The sequence below is a fragment of the Lonchura striata genome, chromosome 19, assembly GCF_050655825.1.
Source record: "Lonchura striata isolate lonStrDom1 chromosome 19, ASM5065582v1, whole genome shotgun sequence".
Lineage (NCBI taxonomy): Eukaryota > Metazoa > Chordata > Aves > Passeriformes > Estrildidae > Lonchura > Lonchura striata.
The window spans coordinates 11,036,898-11,060,427 of record NC_140721.1 but is presented as its reverse complement, the minus strand read 5'-3'; the positions used below and the strand labels follow the sequence as shown (position 1 = coordinate 11,060,427).

Below are 23,530 nucleotides of genomic sequence, written 5' to 3'. Positions count from 1 at the left end.
GAGGCAGAAGTGAACAGGCGGTGGTACAGGTGCACACATACACACCCTCCCCCAGTGCACATGAGGCTGCAGGGCTGTGGGCAGGGGTTCCCCTGGCAGGGCTCTGGACCAGGAGGGGACCCCAGGCATGGCTGTAGGGTGTGGGGATGCCCCAACCAGGGCTTTGGGGCAGGGTCATACCCCAGACAGGGCTCTGGGAAAGGAGGTTGGCACCCCAGACAGGGCTGTGAGGCACAGGAATAGGGGCAGGGCTATATCCCCAGGTTTTTCGAACAGTGGGCATACTCAATAGCGGGTATATGGGGCAGGGGAGATAACCCGCATAGGAGTGGGAAGTAGGAGAGAGGGATACCTCTGGATAGGGATATGGGACAAGGAGGATGTTCCAGGCAGGGCTGTGGGACAGGAGAAGAGTGGGATACTCAAGGCAGGTATATGGGATAGGAGCTACTGGGGCAGAGCTGGGGTGGGACAGGGCAGTGAAACATCACAGCCCCCGACCCTGCAATCAGAGCCCCACATGTGGCGTCCCCACTTTGTCATCCCAAATTGCCCAAAATACAGGCTGTGTCCGGTGTCGTGCCAGCCTGGGGCAGCTGCTGCTGCCTGACTCACGACGGAGGAAGGGGCAAATCACCGGGGTTTCGGGGTGCCGGCCACCCCCGGCAGGACACATTCTTGTGGTGAGCAAAGCAGCTCACTAGTGTTTACTGAGGAGCTGAGCAGGGCCAGCGTTCCTGGGGGATTCCTGAGAGCACCCCCATCCCAACTGCTACATCTCCCTCCCCGCTGCGGTCCCTCTGCACCCCCGCACAGCCAGGGAGGGATGAGGAGTATCCGAGTCCCTGGGGATGGGGACAAAGTGTGGTGGCTGCAGGAACTCTGAGGTGACACGGGGACAGGTTTGCTCCACTGCGATGCAGAGACCCCAAACAAATGCCAGACGCGAAGGTCACGGGAGCATCACCCTTTTGGTGGCTCCAAAGGAAGGACACCTGCGCTGACAGGGGGGGACACCCACTGCAGCATCCCCATCCATGCAGCCGGCAGCACCCCGGGGTGCGCAGGAGGTGACGGCAGAAACCGCCCCGGGCGCCGCGGGGCCGCGTCCCACTCACGCGTGCGGCGGGGCCGGGGTGTTCCCCGCCGCTGCGGTCGGATGCCGGCGCTTTTTCCCCCGGGGGAGCGGGGCCGGGGCGGTAAATGCCGCCTCGGCTGCTTATATTTCAGGCGCGGGGCTGCTGGCTCTGCCCCGGCCAGGGCACACAGGCAGCCCATTGTTGGAGCCCCTTCGGCGCGGCGGGAGCAGGTGAGGCGGCTCCGAGCATCAATGGCAGCTCTGTGTGCCGGCGGGGCGGGGAGGCGGCTGCGGCACACGGGGGCTGGGGGCGGCGGGGGACATGGACCGGCGGGATGTGTCAGGGGGCTGGTGGTTCTGAACCATGCCTGGGGCTTCCCCACCCGGACAGATCTGATCGTCTTCCCCAGGGCTTTGCCGTGGCATCCCGCTTCCTCCGAGCATCACCCGTGGGGAGCTCCCATTGCACCTCCCGAGACCCCCTTCCTGATCCACCATCTCCCCCATACCTTCGCCAACACCTTGGCAGCACTTAGGGGTGTTTTCCCTGTTGGGAGCCACTTGTTGCATAGAAACCGGACAGAGTTTTGAGTTTCAGAGCGACTTCAGGCCGAAGGTCCCTTCTCTCCCTGCTGGAGACCTGCAGGGACCCCACAGGTCCCGGCGCACGGTTCCCCTCCTGATAAGACTTTGCTTTCCCATAGCGATAAACAACCTGACTGTGCATATTTGAGTCGGTCGGAGGGATTTAAGTTGGGCAAGGATGTTATTTGGGAACATTCAGTCTCTGGGCTGTCGGTAACTAATCCTCGGCCTCCAGCGGGGAGAAGCTGCCCCACTGCTCAGAGGCTGAGTGGGAGGGTTATTGGCCGTGCCTTGCTCAGCAGATGTGAAGCCAGAAATCCCGGTGGATCATCGTTTGCTGGCAAGTCTCACCTGCCTCTCTGGGACCTTGAGGTAGCCAGGTTGGTGGGTCCATATGTGGGTCCTGGGGGATGAAGGGCTCTTCCCTCCTCAGTGGTGTGGGGTATGTGTGGTGGGACTGACACCCATGTCGTGGGTGGGGATGTCCCCAAGCCCTTTTTGGCAGGAGATTCATGCCCCAAGCCCTCTCCCTGCAGAGTTTCCTCCACCCTGAGCAAGGCCAGGGTAACACAGCCTCTGCTGTTCACCCAGCAGTGCCTGGCATTGTGGTGACACTGCGTTTAATGTCACCTTTGTGCCTGGGAATGGCCTCACTGCTCAGCTGAGGGGCTGCAGTGTGTCCCCATGCTGGTGAACCCAGGGAAAGTGTCAGAAGGTGTTTCCTGATGGATGTGCCAGAACGGGAGCTCTGCCTTCACACACCATCTTAGTGCAGTGTAACAGGGATGGGAGCCCTGGCTCCTGCATGTCCTTCAAATCCCACTGCATTTGGGGCAAGGCATCTACACCTGAGTGGGTGCTGGGACAAGTGCTGTGTGGTGAAGGCTCAGGATGGGCTGAATGTGTTGAGCAGCCTGTTTTGGGGTAGAGGAGCTTCCTGCTGAGCAACTGGGCTGTGGTCCCACCAGGACATGTGCCTGTGCCATGGTTCCTTGCAGCTGACACTGGGGAAAATCTGGGTTGGGGTCCTACAGGAAGCACTGGGAATTAGCATTGGGACAGGGCTGTGGGGCTGGTGTCCATGTGGGGCTGGTGTCTGTGGAGTGCTTGTCCTGGATGGCATGTTCTGAGGTTCTTGGTGGTCCCCCTATGCTGCACTACCATCCTCAGGCTCCAAGGGCTCTGGGGTTGGCTGCTGCTCCTCCACGCCAAGCTGGTGTCTGACGGTCCTGCTGTCCGGCAGTGCTGGGGACACGGGGCTGGCAGTGCGGGGGACACGGGGCTGGCAGTGCTGTCCGGGTGGGTGTGTCACTTGGGAATGTGGGGCAGGGCACAGGGGCTGCCCCTGTGTGGCAGCTGCCAGGTGGAAGATATGTCACGTTCCAGCATTAATTACAGTCATTGGCTGTCACAGGCTGTGCTGGCGCCTGCTCTGCCTCCGAGGGGGAGTATGAACAGCTCAAGTTTTGATGCTCTGTGCGCGAGGGAATCCCTGTCCCCACCTTGCCATTTGTCCCCAGCCCACAGACATGTCCCCACGTGCCTGCGGGGACACGGCTGCTGTGAGCCACACACACATTTGGGCGTGTGCCTCTCTCCAACCCCAAATAAGGCAGTGGTTGCAGCAGCCGGCTGGGAGGTGAAAGCCTCAGGCAGGGTCTGGCCCCGGCGGGGATGCTCCGGAGCTCTGTAGATTAAAGGGAACCCTTGACCACAAGGTTCTGGCTGCAGGCTGGACACACTGGTATGTGAGCAATGCGAGCATTCCAGCAGGACAGAGGGACGGACCTGGGCAGCTCCACTGGCACAAGTCAGGCAGGCAGGACCATGACCATCTCCTTAGGTTGGGGTCTGCTGTGAGACATGTCCCCAGACATCCTCCTGGCACTGCGGTGCATGGGCCACCAGGCTTGTCCCACCACACTGGGACATGATGCCCAGGGACATCCTGGCATGAGCAGTGTCCCTCGCACCAAGCAATAAGCACAAATGGTTGGATCATGATGGTAACCCCAGTGCTCAGGAAAACTAAGATTATCTCCGTTCTTCTTATCTTTTCCAGGGGCCCAGGATTAAGCTAGGGTGATGAAACAGTGCAATGTCTGTCTGGTGTTGTGCTGTGCCTGTACAGGGGCTTGGAGGGAGCAGGGAGGGAGCCTGCATTGGAGTCATGGATTAAAAGAGGACAGGGGCAGCATCAGTATGGCATCAGTGCTGGCATCGGTATTGGCATCAGCACTGGGATCAGTGGATGTGGCTCTGGGTATGATCAGTGGGATCAGTGGGTATGGCTCTGGGGCAGCTCGAGGCCACATCTGCCCCTCACAACCCCAACCCACCTAACCCCACCATGCAGGCAGTGGGACACGGGCAGAGCTGGGGCTGAGGGTGGCTGTGTGAGCCCTGGCTTGGCACTGGAGCACAGATGAGCTGGTTTGGGGTCTGTCCCCCTGTTGCCCCAGGCAGTGCTGTCTCTCCTTTGTGGGGAACCGGCAGCCGCTCCAACCGGTTTGTTGGTCTGGGCGGTGGCACCTCCTGCCCGAGGCCTGATGGAGGGCTGGAAGTGCTGGTATGGACGCCAAGGAGCAAACAAGAGCCGCTTGTGTCCTGCTGGGCACGGAGCCCAGCAGCCGGAGGGGACAATGTGCACCTCCCTCGGCATGGGGCCATGGGGGGGCAAGAGGCCGGATTGGAGCAGTCACTATGAGCTGGAGGGAACTGAGGCATGAAAGCGTGAAGGGACCCCATCCAAGTGATGGAGCAGAGGGTTCTGGCAGGGATGGCAGAGATATCCTGGTGCCTGGACACCAGCTCTTCCCCTTTAGCATCCCAGGCTGAGCCCTAGTGCTGCCCTGGGCACGTCCTGCCTGCCCACAGCAATGGCATGCACTCCTACACCTGGGTGGCCTGATCCCAGTCCCCTGTATCCTCCTCCGTGGGAGCAACCGGGATATTAAGTGTCATCGCTGCAGGGAGAAATACAAGTGGAAGAATCCCGGGAAACTGGTTCTACCCCTCCATCCGGTGCCGGCGGCAGGCCGGCGGCTGCGGCGGCGCTCCTCCCTCGGCAAAGGCATATAATGCCTGCCATGGGCCCGGCAGCCGGCACTGCGCGGCGGGAGGCGGGCAGGGAAGCAGGCAGCGAGCGATGGCCTCCATGGGGATGCAGGTGCTGGGCATCGCCCTCTCCGTCATCGGCTGGTTGGCCTCCATCCTCTGCTGCGCACTGCCCATGTGGCGGGAGACGGCCTTTGTCGGGAACAACATCGTGGTGGCACAGATCATCTGGGAAGGGCTGTGGATGAGCTGCGTGGTGCAGAGCACGGGCCAGATGCAGTGCAAGGTGTACGACTCGCTGCTGGCCCTGCCGCAGGACCTGCAAGCCGCCCGTGCCATGGTGGTGGTGGCCATCGTGCTGGCCATCCTGGGCACCCTGCTGGCCGTCGCCGGCGGCAAGTGCACCAATTGCGTGGAGGATGACACCGCCAAAGCCAAGGTCATGATCCTCTCCGGCATCATCTTCATCGTCGCCGGTATCCTCATCCTCATCCCCATCTCTTGGTCAGCCAACAGCATCATCCAGGACTTCTACAACCCGCTGGTCTCTGACTCGCAGAAGCGGGACCTGGGCTCGTCCCTCTACGTGGGCTGGGCGGCCTCGGCGCTGCTGCTGCTGGGGGGAGGGATCCTGTGCTGCACCTGCCCTCCCCGCGGAGAGAAGCCCTACTCCGCCAAGTTCACGGCTGCTCGCTCGCTGCCGGCCAGCAACTACGTGTAGGAGCCCCCGGCCGCCCCAGGGCGCGGGGACCTCGCGGGACACCCATCCTCCCCGGCTGGGCTGGGACCGGCCGGGCGCCGGGGCGGTGCGGGGGAAGGCAGACAGAGCTGCCTTTGTTCCACCGGGCTTGAAGCCGGTTCTTTAATCTCGGTTGAGACAGGGGACAAGGAGATCTTGTCCTGGCTGTCCGCGGTGGGGGTTCTGCTCCCCCCCCCACAGCGTCCAGCTGAGGCATCTTCTCCGAGACATCGCCTGATCTCCTCCTCGAGCATTTGCCGGCTCCCGGTATCGGGGTGTGCCATGTGGTGACACAGCTCCCAAGAGCCCGTCCCACGGGTGGCACAGGGCTCTCTTTCCCCGCGTGAAGCTCCCCGGGACGTGTCTGTCCCTCGGGGTGGGTGGCGGTGTTGGTGCTGGTAGGGACAGCAAACCTGTCCCACATGGTCACAGGGACGTAGTGGTTCTGTGAAATCTGCAAACGCCGGCAGGGTCTTGAGGGGTGACAGGGGCTGTCACCTGCCTGTTCTCTAAATTTTGACTTTGACCTACTTTCGGGGCTCGGAGCGGCCGTACAGAGTGCGATTTCTCGCGGCAGCTCCCCAGGGCGGGGGCATCATTATCCTGGGAGTGGGAAGGCAGCGGCCGGGCTGGGAAAACCGGTCGGGGAGGCGGGACCGGAACCGGGCTGTGCCCCCGCGTGGTGCGGGACGACTCCCGGACCCGACCCCATCCGTCGTCCCAGAGTCGGGTGCCCGGGGCCGGGAGTGCGGTCTCACGGTACCCCTGGCTGTGCTGCCGTCCCTCCCCGTGTCCAGCCTTCCCGCATTAAACGGCAGCTGCTCAGAGCCCGCTGTGCCTCGTTTTCTTTACCCTCTCCAACACCCGCCTCGGTGGTGGGACAGCCCGCTGCTCCTGTGCCCCCGTCCTCCTGAGAGATCCCTTGAGATCCCTGCCTCCTGCTCCAGCCCTGGCGTCCCTGGCCGCTCCCCTCCCGGGCCGCCCCGGGGGTGACAGCGGCTGCTGCCACGGCACAAAGACGGGGTGTCAGGACTGTCCCACGCCTGTCCCACGCCTGACCCACCGCGATCATCCCACCCGAGCAGGGAGAAGGTGGCGGCGCCGTCCGGGGCGAGTCGGGGCGCGCTGGCCCCGGTTCCACCCCCAGCCCCGGCTGGGAGCGCCCCGCGGCCGGCGTGGGCAGCGCCGCGGGTTTTGCCTACATCGCTTGCGGCACGGCAAGTGCTCCTCTGGCTTGGGAACATCCTCCCTCCCCACCTCGGGGTTTGGGGGGACGAGGGGTGACTCTGCCTAGCTCTCGGTGTCTCATCTGGGTCTGAGGGCTGGAGGGCCACGGGAATGGTGGAAAATATTCCTGTAATCCTGTGGTGCCGGTAGCCAGGTGGAAATGTGAGCACAATGGTCTGTCGAGCATCCCCAAGGATCCATGGAGACACCACTTGTCCTCACGCAGGTGGTCGTAGACCCTATTTTGGGTGTCTTGTGTGGCCAGGTGCTGCTAGCTGGGGAAGAGTGCCTGGGATGGCTCCCACCATCCCGGCTCCTGCCTGCCTGGAGCACGGGGGAGGAGCTGTGATTTTGACGCAAAGAGTCTTTCATGGCCTGGGGGATGCAAAGTCCCAGTGCTGAGCGTCCATCAGGCTCCTGAGGGATAAAAGATGCTGGGTAAGGAGTGGGGATAAAACGGGAGAGGCCGGAGAAATCAAAACTAAGACAGGGGAAATGATGGGGAAACCTCTGGCAAGAGCCACAGGGTGTGCCAGGCACAACCGATACCCGCTGGGCCATAAAACCCCGGCTGGTCCCAGCTGCCAAGCACGGCATAGGCAGCCATGGGTGAACTCTGCTCCATGAGGGGCTGAACTGCATGTGGGCTGAGCCAGGGCCACAGCAGTCACACGTGACCACAGTGCCAGTGTGCCCAGCTTGTGTCCCTGTACCAACCATCCCTGTCCCGGGGATGCCACCCCATAACCCCTCACCAGGCTTTGCCCTCTTGGGGCTGCTCCTGGGGCTTCTCTGGGATGGTATCGCAGAAGGTGCTGAGCCCCAGACCAGGGATCAGGGCAGAGCTGGGCTCTGTCCCATTTCCATTTTCTCCTGGAGAAGAGATCCCAGGTCCAAAGGGCACTGTAGGATGGCTGTGAGGGCAAAGCCAAACCAGGAGCAGGCAGTGCTGAGTGGTGTGGGGGGCTGCCTTCCCTGCCTGTGTCCCTGGCATGAGGCTTATGGCCGGGAAGGCTGAGCACCCGTGGTGGAGTGGGACATGGGGTGGGCACTGGGGGATGGCCATCAGGGCAGGACATGGGGTGAGTGTGGGGTGGGGAGTCTGCACTCTGGAGTGCTGGGGGTGGGAACAGCAAGCCCCCCATCCTGCTTCCCAAAAGTCATCCCTTCCCTAACACTTGCCATGCCCTGGGAAGAGGTGATGGCAGAGGCTGTGCTATGCTGTGGGGACAATGTAGGGGCTATGTGACACACGGGGGCTCCTGCACCTTGGCCTGCTTGGGGCCTGGGTCCTCAGCGCCACGTGTTCCTATCCTGTCCTGCAGCACCACCTCATGCCACTCATGCCCCATGTCTTTCAAGTCCCTGTGTCACTCATGTCCCCCTGCTGTCCTACAGCCATTCCCATCCTTGTGGGGAGCAGGACACACCAGATGAAGCCCATGCTGTCCCTGGCTGTGGGCTGTGCCTGTGACATCCGTGCCTGTCCCCGCAGGAGCTGTGGATGGCGATGATGACGATGCAGATGGGAGGACTGATAATGGCCACGCTGGGCTGGCTGGGCTCCATCCTCACCTGTGCCCTGCCCATGTGGAAGGTGACGGCCTTCATCGGCTCCAACATCGTGGTGGCCCAGGTGTTCTGGGAAGGGCTGTGGATGAACTGCGTCTACGAGAGCACGGGGCAGATGCAGTGCAAAGCCTACGACTCCCTGCTGGAGCTCACCTCTGACCTGCAAGCTGCTCGTGCCCTGGTTGTCACCTCCATCTTCGTGGCCTTCCTCGCCTTCTTCATCGCGCTCTCGGGAGCCGACTGCACCCGCTGCGTGGATGACAACGGCACCAAGAGCAGGATCTCTGCGGTGGCAGGTGTCATCTTCATCATGGCCAGCATCATGCTGCTCATCCCTGTCTCCTGGTCTGCCAACAGCATCGTCAGCAACTTCTACAACCCCATGGTGCCCGAGGCCCTCAAGAGAGAGCTGGGGGCTGCCCTCTACATCGGCTGGGCCTCCAGTGCCCTGCAGCTCTTCGGTGGGGGCGTCCTGTGCTGCTCAGGATCCCAGTCCCAGCAGGACCCCTACCCCAAGAAGTACAGGGCAGTGAAATCCTGCGGCCCGATGGGCTATGCCATGAAGGACTATGTGTGAGCCCCTGTACCCAGGTGCCAGCCCAAGGCAGAGCACCACCGTCTCTGTTCTGCATCCCCGTGCCACACTCTGCCCCTGCACTGCCTCCTCCTGCCCATCCCCACGCTGGCTGACCCCCAGCACGGTCCCCACATGTGCCCTTCCCCAGGGCAGGGACTATAAACATCCTGGTGCCACCGAGGCTGCCTGGGCTCATTTTGAACAGCGCGGTGCGGGGAGGATGGTGATGCGTCCCGGGGGTGCCGTGCCCTGCCAGCTGCTGTGTTCCAGCACCTGGAACATCTCTATCTTCATGGGGATCAGCAGTAGTCAGCCAGGGTGCTCCTGGCATTCCCTGCAGTGGGAAACTGAGGCAGGGGGAGGACACTGAGAGCTAAGAGAGGCATGGGGGGACACCAGGTGCTCTGAGCCCCCATGGACTGGGAGGGAACCCCAGAGAAAGGCTGAATCCCCCCTCCCAGGCTCCTGGCCACCCATCCTGGTGGGTGCATATTCCCATTGCTCTGGGAACAACACACAGCAGACAGATAGCAAGGACAGGGGTTTATTGAACAGGCAAGTGCAGGGCTGGGGACAGCCACAACTCCCAGCTGCCCAGGGGACAGTGTTGTTGACAAAGGGGGAGGGAGCAGTAGGACACCTACTGATGGGCACAGGGACCCTAAAACATGGGAGACAAAGCAGAAGGGTGACAAGAACCCTGGTGAGGGTGAGTATGGAAGATGTAGGATGCCCTGGGTGAGGAACAGGTACAGACACAGCCATTGCCTCATACTGAGGAACAGCTCCTGAGGAGAAGGATGCAACCTGTTCTCCAGGAACATGGGAACAGGATGAGCAGAAACAGGTCCAAGGGAAGGGAAAAATAAAAAAAATCCAAATAGACCAGCAAGAGATTTGGGTAAAAAACTTCCCAAGGGAGCAGCAGAGGAAGAATTGTGAAGGCAGCCCAGCAAGGGGCTGGGGGAACAGGCTGGGCAGGCAGTGCTGGGTAGCTCTTGGGTGGGGAGCACCTGCCAGCTCCCAAAATCCCTTCCAAACTCATTTCCCCTCCCAGACCATTAATTACAAAGCTGTGGGAAAATGAGAGATTCAAGCAGCTGTTGTGGGATGGAAGACAGATGTGGCACTTGGGAAGCCTCTCCAGCTGGGAGTCACCTTGGCATTGCTGCTTTGACTCTGGGTGTGGAGGCTCCTGCACCTCAGGGTTGGGTCAGTCCCTAGGGAGGATGAGGATGGGAGGCCACAGGACACAGCAGTGGGGACTCACCTCCAGCAGTCCCCAGGTAAAGACTCTAGGGGTAGGAGATGAAGGATTTAGATTTTGACCATGAGTGCTGAGATGGGCGAGGTGGGGAGAAGACATCCCAGACGGGACATACCAGAACAGCCATGTGGGTCTGTGAGATGCCATGGTGAACGTTGAGGTGTTGGGGTAAATACCTAAGCACCAGAGCTAAAGGTGGTGCCCAGGAGACCCTGGTGAATCCAAGATACCCTTCCCGTGCTGAGGAGCAGACAAGGGCCCCATGCCAGACCTCAGTGAGAAGGAACTGAAGAAGGGAATGGGGAAATTCCTCCAAAATATTGTCACCCCCAGCAGCTGGCCTGCTGCAGGAGGGGGTCACTGGGTTCAGTTTTATAAAGGGTCAAGTGCTCACCCCCCCTCCAGAGCCATGCTAGCTCTCAGCCCTCCTCGAGATGGGGCACAGGGCACTTCTGGTAGATGTAGACCACCCCGGAGATGTAGCCCGTGCCCTGGGTGCTCTCCTCCTCGGTGGTGGCCCTCTCCCAGTACTCCACTTCCTGGGCCAGCAGCTTCTGCCAGGCTCCGCTCTGCTCCAGCTGGCCCAGCGCCGCCTCCAGCTCTGCCTTGTACCGCAGGTTCGAGGGGTTGCTCCTCGTCGTCAGGCACAGGAAGCCGCCTGCGGGTCAGGAGGCAGGTAACACTGACTGGTGTCCCTCTCTGGGACAGCATCCCCCGGAAAGGGTGGGGACGCGGGGAGGCACCCAGAGCCTGCCAGGAGTCCCTGTCCCAGGGCAGGGGACGGGCACGGACAGGCCGTGCACAGGGCAGGGGGCAGGAGGACAGCAGGCAGAGATGGGCAGGACAGGGGGCCGGGGGGCAGGGGATGGGTGGGCGGTCACACACCGGCCCCGTTACTGCCACCTCCCACCTTGTCCCGCTGCCCAGAGCTGGCAGTGGACAGGGTCAGGGACACCGTGCACCGCCCGTCCCTGCCAGCAGTGCTGTCTCAGCTGTGCCACGGGTCCAGCGTTCAGCGGGGGACCCGCAGCCACCGGGGCTCGGCGTCCCATCTCACCACCCCCGGGGTCCCGGCGGGGAGGGACACGGCTCCGCCCTTACCGGGCTTGGTGACGCGCAGCAGCTCCGGCAGCACCGAGCTCGGCACCTGCCCCTCGCCCAGCGCCCCCACCACCGTCACGGCGTCGTAGTGCTCTGCGAGGGCACGGGGCGTCACCGGGGGACCCTCCGGGGCTCCCCCCGCCCGGTGCCTGCGGGACACGTAGGTGTCACCGAGGGGTGCCGGGGGTCCGTCCCCTCCCGTTACCTGCGGGCGCGGGCAGCGGCTCCCTGCCCAGGACGCAGAGCCGCAGCTCCTGGTAGAGCCCGGTGCTCCGTGCCCGCTCCAGCATCCCCGCGCTGCCGTCCACGCCGTGCAGGCAGCGGAACCCGCGCCGGTGGAGCTGCGGGGACAGAGGCAGCGTCACCCCCGCCCCGTCCCGTTACCCGCGGCCCGTCCCGCCCGTGCCGCCGGTACCTCCCGCGCTACGAGCCCGGTGCCACACGCCACGTCCAGCAGCCGCGCCCCCGCACGCGGCGCGGGGAAGGCGAAGGCGAGCGAGGCGGCGGCCAGATGCGGTGCCCGGTACTCCAGAGCCGCCACATCCTGCGGGGAACACGGCGGTCAGCGGGGACACCCACGGCCTCTCGGCGCTCCCGCTCCCTCTGCGTCCCCGGTACCTGCTCGTAGCGGGCGGCCCAGCCGTCGTAGAGCCGCAGGCGTTCGGGCAGCGCCGAGCCCCGGTGCACCGCGGCCACGCGGTCCCGCACGGCGGCCGGCAGCCCCATCCCGGCCGCGCTCGGCACCGGCGGGGCCAGCTGACCGCACCGCCCCCCATGGACCCGGTGGCTCCGCCCGGCCACGCCCCCAAACCCCATTGGCCCCGCCTCCCGCTCGCGACGCGCCCGCAGCGCCTCATTGGCCCCTCGGCCCGCCCAGGCCACGCCCCCAGCGCGCGGTTCCGCGGTGACCCCGCCCCGGAGGGCGCGCGCCCCCGGCCCCGCCCCCGCGCTCCATTGGCCGCCGGAGCTGCCCGCGGGCCGTTGGGAGCGACCAAGTGCGGCGGGAGGCGGGGGGGTGCGGGGCTGAGTGTCCCGGGGGGTGTCCGGTCCCGGGGCTGACCAAGTCCGGGGGTGGCGGCCTCAAGTGGCCTAGGGGCGTGACACCGAATCCGCACGGGCAGTGCGCCAGGGGCCCTGTCTCCCAGCAGTGTCCACTGTTTCTGCTGCTCGGTCAGCTGCAGGGGTCAATTCCAACTGCGTCACTCGTGTCCCGGCGCGGGGACATGTCCTGGACAGGTCACCTCCTGCCCGGCTCCTGCGCTGTCATCTCCATCCTGCACTCACATCTCCGTCACCCAGTGCGGCCACCACCGAGCCCGCCGTGTCGCGCTGTGTGCGGCAGTGACAGCCCGGGACTGTCCCGGGAGGAGGCCACTCACCGCCGGGCAGCTCCTGCTTCTCCTGACCTGCCCATCCCTTCTGCGCTGCCCCGTGGGCACAGAGGGCAGGACGGCCGTGGCTGGCAAGGACGAGGCACATTCTGGCTCCTTGAGCTGAGCTGGTGATCGCTCCCGGCTCCTTCCAGCTCGGGCTGTGCCATGAATGTATAACCGAGATAAAGTTCGGGTTTTGCTCAGAGCGAGAAACAGCCCTGAGAAGCCGCGCGATGCACAGGGAGGGGCGGGATGTCCCCTCCAGGTCACAACTCTCTGGGGTGCCCAACGTTTGTGACGCTTCGTTATCTCCCGAGGGGCTCTCCCTGGCAGGTCCCTGCGGGAGCCCCCCGTTCACCGACCTTGGGTGTCGCAGCGAGGGCGAGGGACAAGCTCCGGGACGAGGCACAGCTGTGCCCATCGCCTCCGGCTGTTTCCAGCAGCCAAACAGGCGCATCCAGCCGCTAATTACTAACGGATTCAGCCACTAATTAATGACAGGAAGAAAACGCGGTGCCCTGACCGAGGCCGCGGTGGTGGCCTGGTCACGCCCTGTGTCCCTCCCTGGGGACCTGCCCGCGGTCGCAGGCGGAGCAGGGTGATGGCCGGGCCGTCAGTGATGCCGGGACCCTCGAGAGGGAGCCCTCCGCCCACGGGACGCGCCCGGGGATGCGCTCGAGAGTTTGGGTGGAGTGGCAGAGGACAGCGGTGACAGCAGCGACCGCCCCACCAGCTCCTGCCGCTCTTCGTGGGCACTTTGGTCCCCCGGCTGCCATCAGCGTGGGGCCAATCCTGTCCCTCGTGCTGTGGCCTCCAGCAAGGGCTCTCCCAGCCTCATCGTGGTTCCTACCACCAACAGACCCTTCCTTCACCAACCGGTGCCAGGATGCACCGCCAGCACCCTCTGTCCCTGCTCTGCTGGCCCCGGGGGCCTCTGGGCTTTGCCTCCCGCAGCCTTGACCCGCATGGATCCAGCCCTGAATTTGCAGGTGCTTTCTCAACCACCCCCTCCCCGTGGCTGGCTGGCTCTGTCACAGCACAGCTGTGCAAACATCTGCCCCCCGTGCCACCCCCATGGCTCTGGGCTGGCTGGCACCCAGCACGGCCCAGCTGGGGCTGCACAGGACCTGCTGCCAGCCTTGATGGCCTGGGCTGTCCTCGCTGAGGGCAGGGGACAGAGGTGGCAGCAGGTAGTGGCAGGTTGGAGGTGCCGGTGTGAGGCCGGACTTTGTCCCGACACGTGGCCCGGTGCTGGCGGGCTCTCACTGGGCGACAGGACGTTCCTCTCCGATGGTGCCGTTCCTTGGGGCACTGTCCTTGTCTCTGTCTGTGCCCTGATGGGGTGTGGGACCCTAGAGCTCAGCTCAGTTGTCCTGATGGAGTGTCCCCACCACCCCTCAGAGGAACTTGGGGGGGACATGTGCCCCCAAGGCAGGGGCTGAGCCCCCTGAGCCCACAGATCTCTTCTGGGACCTCACCTGCCCTCCCTCCCCAGGGAGCTGCTGCAGGGGTGGAAGGGTAGCTTAGGTGGGTCCCTTGCCTTCAAACCTGCCACTGAGTTGGGACAGGAGCTGGGAAAGCCCAGCTCTGTGCTGGGTTTGGGCCAGGCATCTCCAGGATGGGCAATGTCACCAAACCTGCCTGCAGGTCCCCCCTGTGAGCCTTCCTGGATCCCCAGATGAAGTGTGGTGGCATTGGTACCCTGGGCAGGTGGGCTTGCATGGCCCAGGAGCTGTGCAGGGCAGCCCTGGCACATCCTTGGCCCTTGGGGTGGGACTGATGCTGTCCCCCTGGACATCCCAATAATGTTGGAATGTCCCTAAGCTTCTTCATCAGACTGCAGTGGCAGAATGCTCGGTCCCATGGCCTTGTGTGCCTCAAAGACTTCTTGGGTGGCCCACACAGCCCCTGGGTCCAGCTGCAGGGTGGATGTCCCTGCGGCAAGGAGACAGATGCTTGGAGGGGAATAACCGTGGACTTGGGGGACAGTCATGGTAACTGTCACTGGAGGCTGTCAGGGTCATGAGCTGCACCTCTGTGGATCTGTCCTCACTGCAGTTTCTTGGTGGTGCAGGAGCCTACCAGCACCAGGGAACGTCTTCAGGGCATCCCAAGACATTTCCAGCTCTGGGAAAGGGCCCTTCACGGTCCCCTGAGCTCTCTGCTGCGTTTCCTGAGCTGGGAAAGCATGCACAACCATCCCAGGGAGGTGGAATGCTCTGCTGGGTGCAGAATTGGGCAGAGCAGGGAAGGAAAACCCCATGGGGTGACAGCCAGGTGGGATCTGGAGAGCCTCTGTGGGGAGACAGAGGGAGGAGGGAGGTTCAGGCTGGATATTAGGAAAGATTTCTTCACAGAAAGGGTGGTCAGGCCCTGGCACAGCTGCCCAGGGCAGTGGGGGAGTCCCCATCCCTGGAGGGGTTTAACAGCCCTGTGGATGTGGCACCTGGGGACATGGGGCAGTGGTGGCCTTGGCAGTGCTGAGAAATGGTTGGACTTGATGACCTCAGAGGGCTTTTCCAGCCTTAATGATTATCTAATCTTTCCGTGGCCAAGGAGGTGACTGGAGGACTGTCCTGACAGCAGGACAGGGCTGGGGTGGCTGGTGGGGTTTCACACACCCTGGGTGAGATTGCTCTGCACTTACATCCTTAGAGGACAGAGCACTTTCCTTTCCCAGCATCCAGACATGGCTGGAATCTGTCCACTTTTCCCCTAGCCCCCATCCTCTGGTGTTCAAGGATTTTGCCCCTTGAGCCCTACTCATCTGGGCATGAGCTCACCTGGCTCGCTGAGGTCCTGCCCCACTTCTGAGTCTGCGAATCTCGGCGTTCTGGGACTGGTGGTGCTCGGGGCTGCTGTCACCATCCCTCCTGCCCTGGTGCCATGGCACAGCCCCGGGCCGGGTGAGCTGGAGATGAGCGCTGCCGGCGCGGAGCCGGGCGGAGCTCGGAGCTGGTGAGCGGCGGGAGCGGCCCACGGAACCGCTTCAGGGGCTGGGAAGGGCTTTGCTGCCTCCAGCGGGCCACGCAGCCCACGAGCCCCGGGACCTGGGCTGCTCCCTGCTGCGGCTGTCACCCCGCAGGGCACTGCCATGGCCAGCAGCAGAGGCATGTCCCGGCCATGCTGAGAACGTTCCCCGGCTGCTGTGCTCCTGCATCGCTCCCATCCTCACTGCAGCCCCGATGTGCGGCACTCCCTCCCTCCCGCACCCCCGGTGCGCGGCTGTTGGGGAAGATGAAACAAGAAAGCCTTATAAATAAGATTGCCTGGCAAAAGATTTAGGAAATACAGAGACTGAGATGGTAACAAGTTGTGACATACCAAACCTTAGTTACTGCACAAGTAGAAGACAATAGTACAGCCAGGATGAGGACAATCCCCCTTCTGGTTGAACAATGCCCTTACCTACAGGTAGGTCCAAGGGTCAAATGGACTGTTCGGTCTCACCCCAATGTATGGTTCATCCCACACCTGGAACCCTCCCCTGAAGCATCAGGAGTCTGTGACCCCATTGGCCTAAGTCTTGTTCCAGCCCACCTTGAAGCCCCTGATAAGGGGTCCCTGAGGAGCCAGACGCTCTCTTGGAACTTCCACCCTCTCCTGGAGCATCCTCTTATCTCCCTCTACCCCTTGCCTCTCCCTTCCCCCATGCCCTAGGGCCTGCCATGGGTCACGTCTGGTGACTCCAAGCAGGGCCTTTCACCTCTCTAATAAACCAGATATTCTAAGAGCAGCCTTCAGAGATCTCTGGTCTCCATCCATCCAAACTGTCCTGGAGTCCAGCAATCCCCGCACACGGTGCTTCCATCCCTCTTGCATCCCAAATCCTTGGTGCTCCTTTTCCCTGAACTCCCAGCATATGGACTCCACCCTCCCTTTGTGCTCCTGGTGCACAGAACTCCACAAGCTCTCTGCCCCTCAGTTCCACACTGCCACAGGAGCATGGTGTTCCCACGCTGGTGACATTCCCATTTCTCTTTCTCCCCATCCCAAATGCCAGTGGCTTCATTCACAGTGTGTGCTCTGGCTGCAGTTCTCATCTGAGCTCAGCCTCTTCCTCACCTCTGAGCAGCCCCACAAACCACATCCACACCCCCAGCTCACAGACCTCACTCCTTGTCCCCCTTCCCCCTTGTTCCCTCTTGTCTCCGTTGTCACCTGCTCCTTTCCCCTAACTGGGGACTTCCCATCCAACACACCCGGAGACCTCAGGTCCCACCCACCACACGTCCCCCGTTTCTCTGTGACACCCCATCACCTCCTGGACCCATCTCCTGTCCCTCACAGCCCTCCCCGCAGCCAGGTGAGTTTGCCGGGTGCTGCCTCCCTATTGCCATTCCCACAGGCAGTGCCGTGACATCACTGACACCTTGACACACCTGGGGCTGGTGACTCAGTGTCCCTCCTGGGACAGCACCTCTGGAACTCATCCCCTTCATGGAACAGCACCCTCGTGACTCACCGTCCTTCGTGGAACAGCACCCTCGTGACTCACCGTCCTTCGTGGAACAGCACCCTCGTGACTCAGTGCCCTCAGGTCCACCTCAGGAGCTCCCTGTTCCCACCCTGGGACACAACGTGACTCACTGGTCACATCCCTGCCACTCCTGGGGTTCCAGGCGTGGCTGCACCACAGTCCCCTGGCTCGGTGCGAGCCCACCCGACCGTGTCCCCAAATCCCCCCGACCACCAGCCTGGCTACCCAGAGCACTCCTGCGAGACGCAGCCCCGCTCCAGATCTCCTCCCCGGGACTCCCGTTTCGTCCCTGCATCCCGGGAAGTGACTGCCACCTCCTGGGAAGAGCAAGGGACAGGCTGGGTGAGATCCCGGAGGTGGAAGTTGAAGTCATTAAAGCCCTGCTCAGTAATAAGGTACAAACTTTCACTGGAGCAGGAATTAGTGAGTGGATTAGTGGTTGTAAATAAACAAAAGATTTCTTGTGACTTGTAAAAGATGACTCAGTGTTTTTGGGAAAGCTGGCTGCTCTCCAAGGGATCTCGGTGATCTCAGGGCAGTCTGGACCTTACCCGTGGAGGTTCATCCTGATGATCCTAAAGCACTTCTGGACCTTTGGTGAGGTCAAGCCACCTCAACTCTGTCTGCACAAGGGCTGAGGTGGTGTTTGGGTGTCTGAATCCTAAAAAGCAGTTTGTAACTTCCTCCACCAACTCCCAACTCTATAGACACTCAGGAAGGAGGATGGGCTGCTATGCCCAATTGCTGTTATTTGTTGTATCCCCAGGCTCTTGCAGTAATTCCTGGAGCCCAGTCCTTCTTTTCTTGGGGACATCCCTGAAACCCAGCTCTGATCTGGGCCCAACAGATTGCCATTGGCAGGAGAGATAGAGAATCCCTATGCTGCTTCATCCCCTGTCCTTCCTGCCCAAATGAGGTTTTGAGAGGGGTCCCCTGTGGGAGTGAAGCCAACGAGGTCAAATCATTATCACTTTCTTGAGCTGAGCTGGACCTGAGCTGAGCTTTGCCAGTTTCAACTGGAACCAAATCCCCCGACTTGGACCGTGTCACACATGCAGGGAAAGCATGCTGAGAAGTTCCACCAGGGATCTGGAGAGAGAGCAATGGTGTGGGAAGGTGTCAATGGGTGTCATGGTCAGTGATGACCACGGACTGAGAGTTCCTAGAGCTCTAGAAAGGTTTGGGTTGGAAGTGACCTTAAATACCAACTTTAAAGACCAACTCATTCCCTGCCCCATCCTTGAGCCTGATGACATTTGTGCTTGTTTTTGAAATTATGTCAATCAATCAATCAATCAATCACTGCTGGCTGTTGAGTCTTGCCCTCCCTGTGCTTGCTGAGCATTTCAGCTCCAGAGGACTTTGCTGGAGGATTGCATCTTTGGGTTTCGTGTCTGGAGCTGTTTCTCTGAATGCTCCCCAGCCTGTGTTGATTCAGATGACCTGGTTAGGCAGGCTGGTGGTGGGTGTCTGAATGGACAGCTGCAGCTGGAGGAGGGTGGGCAGTGCCTTTTGGAAAAGGGGGGAGGCAGAGCAATGAAGTGAAGGCAGCAGGCTGGAGCTGCTGGTCACAGAAGGGAGCTCGGGTGAGGGAGGGTCCCGTGAGAGCCCCTGCAGGAACAGAGTTAAGGGAGTAAGTTCAGGGAGAGGCCAGGAATCTGGCAAAATAGAAATCTTGGGAATTATCTCAAGAACAAGGAGGAGGAGCCCAGACAGCGGAAACAGCTTTAAATCATTCTAGACAGGGTAACAGGAGTATGTGAGCAGAGGCAGCACGGCCTGCTGGGGGTCGCTGATGGATTTCCCGGGGTCCAAAGGGACAGGAAGGTGATCTCTGGTGCTCCTGCTGAGCCATAGTGGTCCCTGTGGTTCTGGGGAGGTGTGACCATGGCTGGGTCTGGGGTGGCAGCTTGGTCACCTTCCTTTTCTACACTGAGCGGAGAGTGCAGGTAAGTCCTCTCCCAGGGCTGAGCTCAGCCTAGGCTGGGCTGGAGGCACAGGGAACCTGGATAAATCCCATATTTCCAAAAGCCTGGGGATGGACTTTTGTCTTATGGCACTTTGAACACTGGCTGAAGAAATCTCATCTGAGGATTATCTCAAGTAACAATTAAACTGGGAGCTCACGTGTGTTCAGAGAGTGGGTTCAGCTCGAGTTCATGGAAGAAAAATACCCTGGGGATTATCACAGCCAAAGGCTCAGCTCTGGCTCAGGATGTCCATGAAAGCTGCTGTAAGCTGGGAAAGTATTTGAGGCTGTGTCACCCTGTGTGGGTGCTGGGTTTCTGCTGTTGGGGGTGAAGTGCTGGGGAGCTTTGGGCACTGAACCCCCCCTGCCCTCCACCCCCTCAGAACTGGGCAAGGCGGGGAACCTCCTCCAGCACTGGGAAAGGCAGCTGGGAAGGACACGTGTCTGACCCTTGACTGCAGGAAGGGGTTTGGTGCTGATTCACAGCACCTTGACTTTCCTGGGAAAGGAAATCATGTGTTTGCAGGTGTGGCTCTCACAATCCTCAACACCCTGGCATCCACAGCCATGTGAGAAACCTTGAAGGACCAACTCAAAGTGAGCCTGATTTGTTGAAGAAATGATATTTTTAAAAAATATACCTCCACAACCCACGTCATAAGAGAAAACTCTCAGGCTAGCTCTGGTGGAGAGCAGGGACAAGAGGAGCTCCAGGGAGGCTGGAAGGCAGGACCAGGACCAGGACTAGGACCAGGATCAGGACCAGGACCAGGACCAGGACCACGACCAGGACCAGGGCCAGGATCTGGACCAGGGCCAAGATCAGGACCAGGACCAGGTCCAGGACCAGGATCAGGACTAGGACCAGGATCAGGACAAGGATCTGGACCAGGATCTGGACCAGGACCAGGACCAGGGCCAGGACCAGGACCAGGATCAGGACCAGGGCCAAGATCAGGACCAGGACCAGGATCAGCATCAAGATCGGGGTCAAGATCAGGACCAGGATCAGGATCAGAGTCAGGACCAGGGTCATGACCAGGGCCAGGACCGGGACCAGGATCAGGACCAGGGCTATGACCAGGATCAGGGTCGTGACCAGGATAAGGACCAGGATCAGGATCAGGATCAGGATCAGGACCAGGGTCAGGAGGAAACTGGTCTGATCGACCTCAGCAAGGGAAGGACAATTGCTCTGCTGGTAGGACAACAATTTGGGGATCAAGATGGTACAAAGTACCAGTTTCAGAGAAGATTTCTATGGCAGGACACAGGGAATGGCTTCCCACTGCCAGTGGGCAGGGATGGATGGGATATTGGAAGGAATTGTTCCCTGGGAGGATGGGCAGACCCTGGCACAGGGTGCCCAGAGCAGCTGTGGCTGCCCCTGGACTCTTGGCAGTGCCCAAGGCCAGGCTGGACAGGGCTGGGAGTAGTCTGGGACAGTGGAAGGTGTTCCTGGATGGGCTCTGAGGTCTCTTCCAACCCAAACCATTCGATGATTCTGTGCTTCTAAGCCACCCAGGTCATGCTGGTCATTCTTCACCAGTTCCTGAAGCCTTGGCTGGTGTGGGGGTCCTTGCTGTGAACTCTCATTCCCTGGTCAGGTGTGCAGACCCCCCAGCCCCAGGTGTCTGCAGGCTCTGTGTGCAGTACAGATGCTCTGGGCCATGCCAGATCCTCTGTGTTTCTTGGCCCCTGGCTCCTCAGCCATCTCGCCAGGTATGTAACTATCCCAGCTATTTCCTGCTGTACTGCAAGGAAAAATGAAAAAATTAAATCATCCAACCTTTGGCCCTTTTTGATACAAATCCAGGCTGCAGCATTGCAGACGGATTGCGTGTGGTGGCAGCGCTGCCAGCACCCTGTGCCCTGCCTGTTCCCTTTGGCAAGGGGAGCATGAGGGGCTGCCATGGCCATGGCCTGGAGCCAGCTCCCATCACAGTCCCAGTGATTTATGGCCTGCATTCCTGCTCCTGACAGGCACATCCTGGGATGCTGTGCTCCTGCACTGCCTGGAGAGAGGGGCTGGGGCTGGCTGGGGCTGCCAGTGCCCCTGGAGCTGCCCTGACCTTGGCAGAGAGGGGCAGCTCCCACTAATGCTGCCAGCAGAGTCTGGGGTGAGGAGTGACCCCTCATTTCCCAGGGATTTTTTCTGTTTTCTGTCTCGTGATGAGAGTGCCAGGGGTCCAACATGCCAGGATTACACTCCGTAATCCCAAACTGGCAGCCCCTGCTGCCCTGTTCCTGCCCTGAGAGGGGGTGCCAGGCTGTGCCAGGCTGGCCATTGCTCAGCACCTTTGCTGCCTGGGGCTGAGCTGGGGCTGCTATTGTAAATGCAGGTGAACCCAATGGGCAGAAATGCTGATGTCTGACTCAATTCAGAAGGCTGAATTATTTCTTTATTATAACTATGCTAAAATACATCAATGTACTATATAAAAGGAGGATACTAAAACTACATGCTACTTTCTCTGACTCTCACACAACTCGTGACCCTCTCTGAGTCCAGCCCCAGGTGGGTTGGATTGGCCATCGGGCTCCAACAATCCTCACCAGAATCCAACCAAGCCATCACCCCAGGTAAACAATTCTCCAAACACATTCCACATAGAAAAAACAAGGAGCAGACATAGAAATTGTTTTCTCTTTCGTTTCTCTCTGTGCACCTCTATGAAAATCCTGAGAGGGAGAAAAATGTGCTTGCCACAGGCTGCTGCTTTGGCTGCAGGGCCCAGAGCAGGTCCTGAGAGCCTGAACCCCTCGGGATGTGCAGCTCAGGGCAGCCCAGCCCAGCAGCTGCTCTGCTCCTCCCTGGGTACCATGGTCCCTGAGGGGATTTGCCATCCCTCGGGCTGTCCCTCATTGCCCCCAGCGAGTGTGGCTGACACTGGTGGGGAATGGACGTGAGAGTGGGGGCAAGGCAAGCACTGGACACATGATGGCCGCTGGGTTTGCTGGTATTTTGGGCTGGTGGGAGCAGTGGTTTCCTCATGCCCAGCCATCCCATGGGAAGGCCAAGCCAGGCAGGAGGCAGGGCTGTGTCTCAGGGTACTTCCAGGCTGAGAGTGGGATGTGGGACAGTGTTGCAGAAGATAGATAAATATGATTAACCATAAATAATACAGCCAGGATGAGAACAGTTCTCCCAGCTGGCCGGATGACACCCCTGCCTACGGATGGGTCCTGGGGGTCAAGTGGACTGTTCCATCCCACCCCCGAAAGATATCATCCTGCACCTGTATCCCTCCCCTAAAACTTCAAGTGTCTGTAACCCCATTGGCCATGCCTTGTTCCAGCCCACCTTGAAGCCCCTTTATAAGGGGGCTTCAAGGGCCACACGCTCTCTTGGAACCTCCTTGCCTCTCTTGGAGCTTCCCCTCTCCTAGACCATCCTTTCGTCTCTCACCACGTGCTGTGTCTGGCAGCACGAGGCAGAACCTTCTGCACCCCCAATAAACCTGATCCCCCAAGAGCAAACCTCAGAGATCTCTGCCTCCATTCATCTACACCGTGCTGGAGCCTGATATTTTCTACAGGTCAGGATGTTTCTCCACGTGCCTCCAGATCCCATTGCTGTCCTGCTTCCTCCTGGCTGGGCCTTCAGCCTCCTGCTCATGCAGGGATCTCTGCACTTATGGGACAGAGCCCAAGAGAGGGAATTGCCTCAGGTCCCCTCCTGTGCCCAAAGCTGGGAAGCAGCAGGAACGCATCTTGCCAGGGCTCCGTGGCTGCAATAACAGCTCATCCTGTCCCAAACTGTTCATGCTGGGACGTGTGGGACCCAGGCCCTGTCTCCCCAGTCTGTGGGACCCACCCCAGGCTGGCAGTGTTCTGCAGAGCTTGGGTGCCATAAGGACCCCACAAAAGCACCCTGAGTGCTACCAGCCCCATCCCATTGTAGACACAACCCATGCCCTGGCTCCTGCCATGGCCCAGCTCTCCAGGGCTGTGGCCAGCAGGCAGGACCTGGTGCCTGTGGTAGGTACTTTGTTGTTTTTTCATCATTTTTTTCCCCAGCAAGAGCAGGCAAGCCACGGTCTGGATTCCAGTTTGGCTGTAATCATGCTGTTATCTCTCCCCCAGGGTCTGGTTTCACTCATGCTTGGGGTCTCTGTGAGTGAATGGATGTCTCCATAAGGGCTATTCCAAAGCTTTCCCTGCCTCTGCCCTCTCCCACTTCCCATGCTGCCCTTGCTGCCCTTCCCTTGGCCCTGAGCAGGGCAAAGGTTCCTGGGCAGCACCTGCAGTGCTGAGCCTGAGCGCCCCAGCAGGGCACGGGGCAGTGGCTGGGATGATGAGCAGACCATGGGGTGAGGGGGAGCTGGGGAAGAGCCCCTGGAGGCTGCTCTGTTTCACCTGGGCTGGCAGCAGGACTGGAGGTAGCAGCTATGGCTGGCAACACAGGGAACACCTGAATTTGTCCTGATGGAATTTCTTCCCCTATGACAGTCATAAAATGTGGAAATGGAGAAGTGGGTGGGGCTTTGCTCCTGGACATGTTC

The 23,530-nt window shown here is 60.7% G+C and overlaps 3 protein-coding genes across 7 annotated transcripts; 2 read left to right on the top strand and 1 right to left on the bottom strand.

Moving 5' to 3' along the window:
- Nucleotides 1–1,107: 1,107 nt before the first annotated feature.
- Nucleotides 1,108–9,013, top strand: LOC110475891 (claudin-4-like). 3 transcript variants are annotated; one of them, XM_085557637.1, is made up of 2 exons: nt 1,108–1,309; nt 8,182–9,013. In XM_085557637.1, exons 1-2 carry the CDS (start codon nt 1,160–1,162, stop codon nt 8,833–8,835), a joined length of 804 nt encoding a protein of 267 aa, XP_085413763.1. In that variant the 5' UTR covers nt 1,108–1,159; the 3' UTR covers nt 8,836–9,013. The 3 variants fall into 3 exon arrangements, with proteins under 3 accessions (XP_085413763.1, XP_085413765.1, XP_021396046.1); XM_085557639.1 differs by lacking the exon at nt 1,108–1,309 and adding an exon at nt 1,815–2,043; XM_021540371.4 differs by lacking the exon at nt 1,108–1,309 and adding an exon at nt 1,861–2,035.
- On the top strand, nt 4,630–6,279 carry LOC110475890 (claudin-4-like). The gene has a single exon (XM_021540370.3). The coding sequence runs from the start codon at nt 4,812–4,814 to the stop codon at nt 5,439–5,441; it is 630 nt and encodes a 209-aa protein (XP_021396045.1). The 5' UTR covers nt 4,630–4,811; the 3' UTR covers nt 5,442–6,279.
- Nucleotides 9,014–9,365: 352 nt separating the features above from the next.
- On the bottom strand, nt 9,366–11,985 carry METTL27 (methyltransferase like 27). 3 transcript variants are annotated; one of them, XM_021540372.3, is made up of 5 exons: nt 11,822–11,985; nt 11,619–11,747; nt 11,409–11,544; nt 11,204–11,296; nt 9,366–10,760 (listed from the first exon to the last, which is right to left on the bottom strand). In XM_021540372.3, exons 1-5 carry the CDS (start codon nt 11,927–11,929, stop codon nt 10,522–10,524), a joined length of 705 nt encoding a protein of 234 aa, XP_021396047.1. In that variant the 5' UTR covers nt 11,930–11,985; the 3' UTR covers nt 9,366–10,521. The 3 variants fall into 3 exon arrangements, with proteins under 3 accessions (XP_021396047.1, XP_085413766.1, XP_021396048.1); XM_085557640.1 differs by lacking the exon at nt 11,204–11,296; XM_021540373.3 differs by lacking the exon at nt 11,619–11,747.
- Nucleotides 11,986–23,530: the final 11,545 nt, after the last annotated feature.

Excerpts from the sequence above, each read along its gene's own strand:
- LOC110475891 (XM_085557637.1), top strand. The coding sequence starts at position 1,160 with ATGCCGGCGCTTTTTCCCCCGGGGGAGCGGGGCCGGGGCGGTAAATGC. Across the intron at positions 1,310-8,181 it reads CTTCGGCGCGGCGGGAGCAG|GAGCTGTGGATGGCGATGAT; the intron begins GTGAGGCGGCTC and ends CTGTCCCCGCAG.
- LOC110475890 (XM_021540370.3), top strand. The coding sequence starts at position 4,812 with ATGGCCTCCATGGGGATGCAGGTGCTGGGCATCGCCCTCTCCGTCATC.
- METTL27 (XM_021540372.3), bottom strand. The coding sequence starts at position 11,929 with ATGGGGCTGCCGGCCGCCGTGCGGGACCGCGTGGCCGCGGTGCACCGG. Across the intron at positions 11,748-11,821 it reads GGGCCGCCCGCTACGAGCAG|GATGTGGCGGCTCTGGAGTA; the intron begins GTACCGGGGACG and ends TGTTCCCCGCAG. Across the intron at positions 10,761-11,203 it reads GCTGCGCGTCACCAAGCCCG|GCGGCTTCCTGTGCCTGACG; the intron begins GTAAGGGCGGAG and ends CCTGACCCGCAG.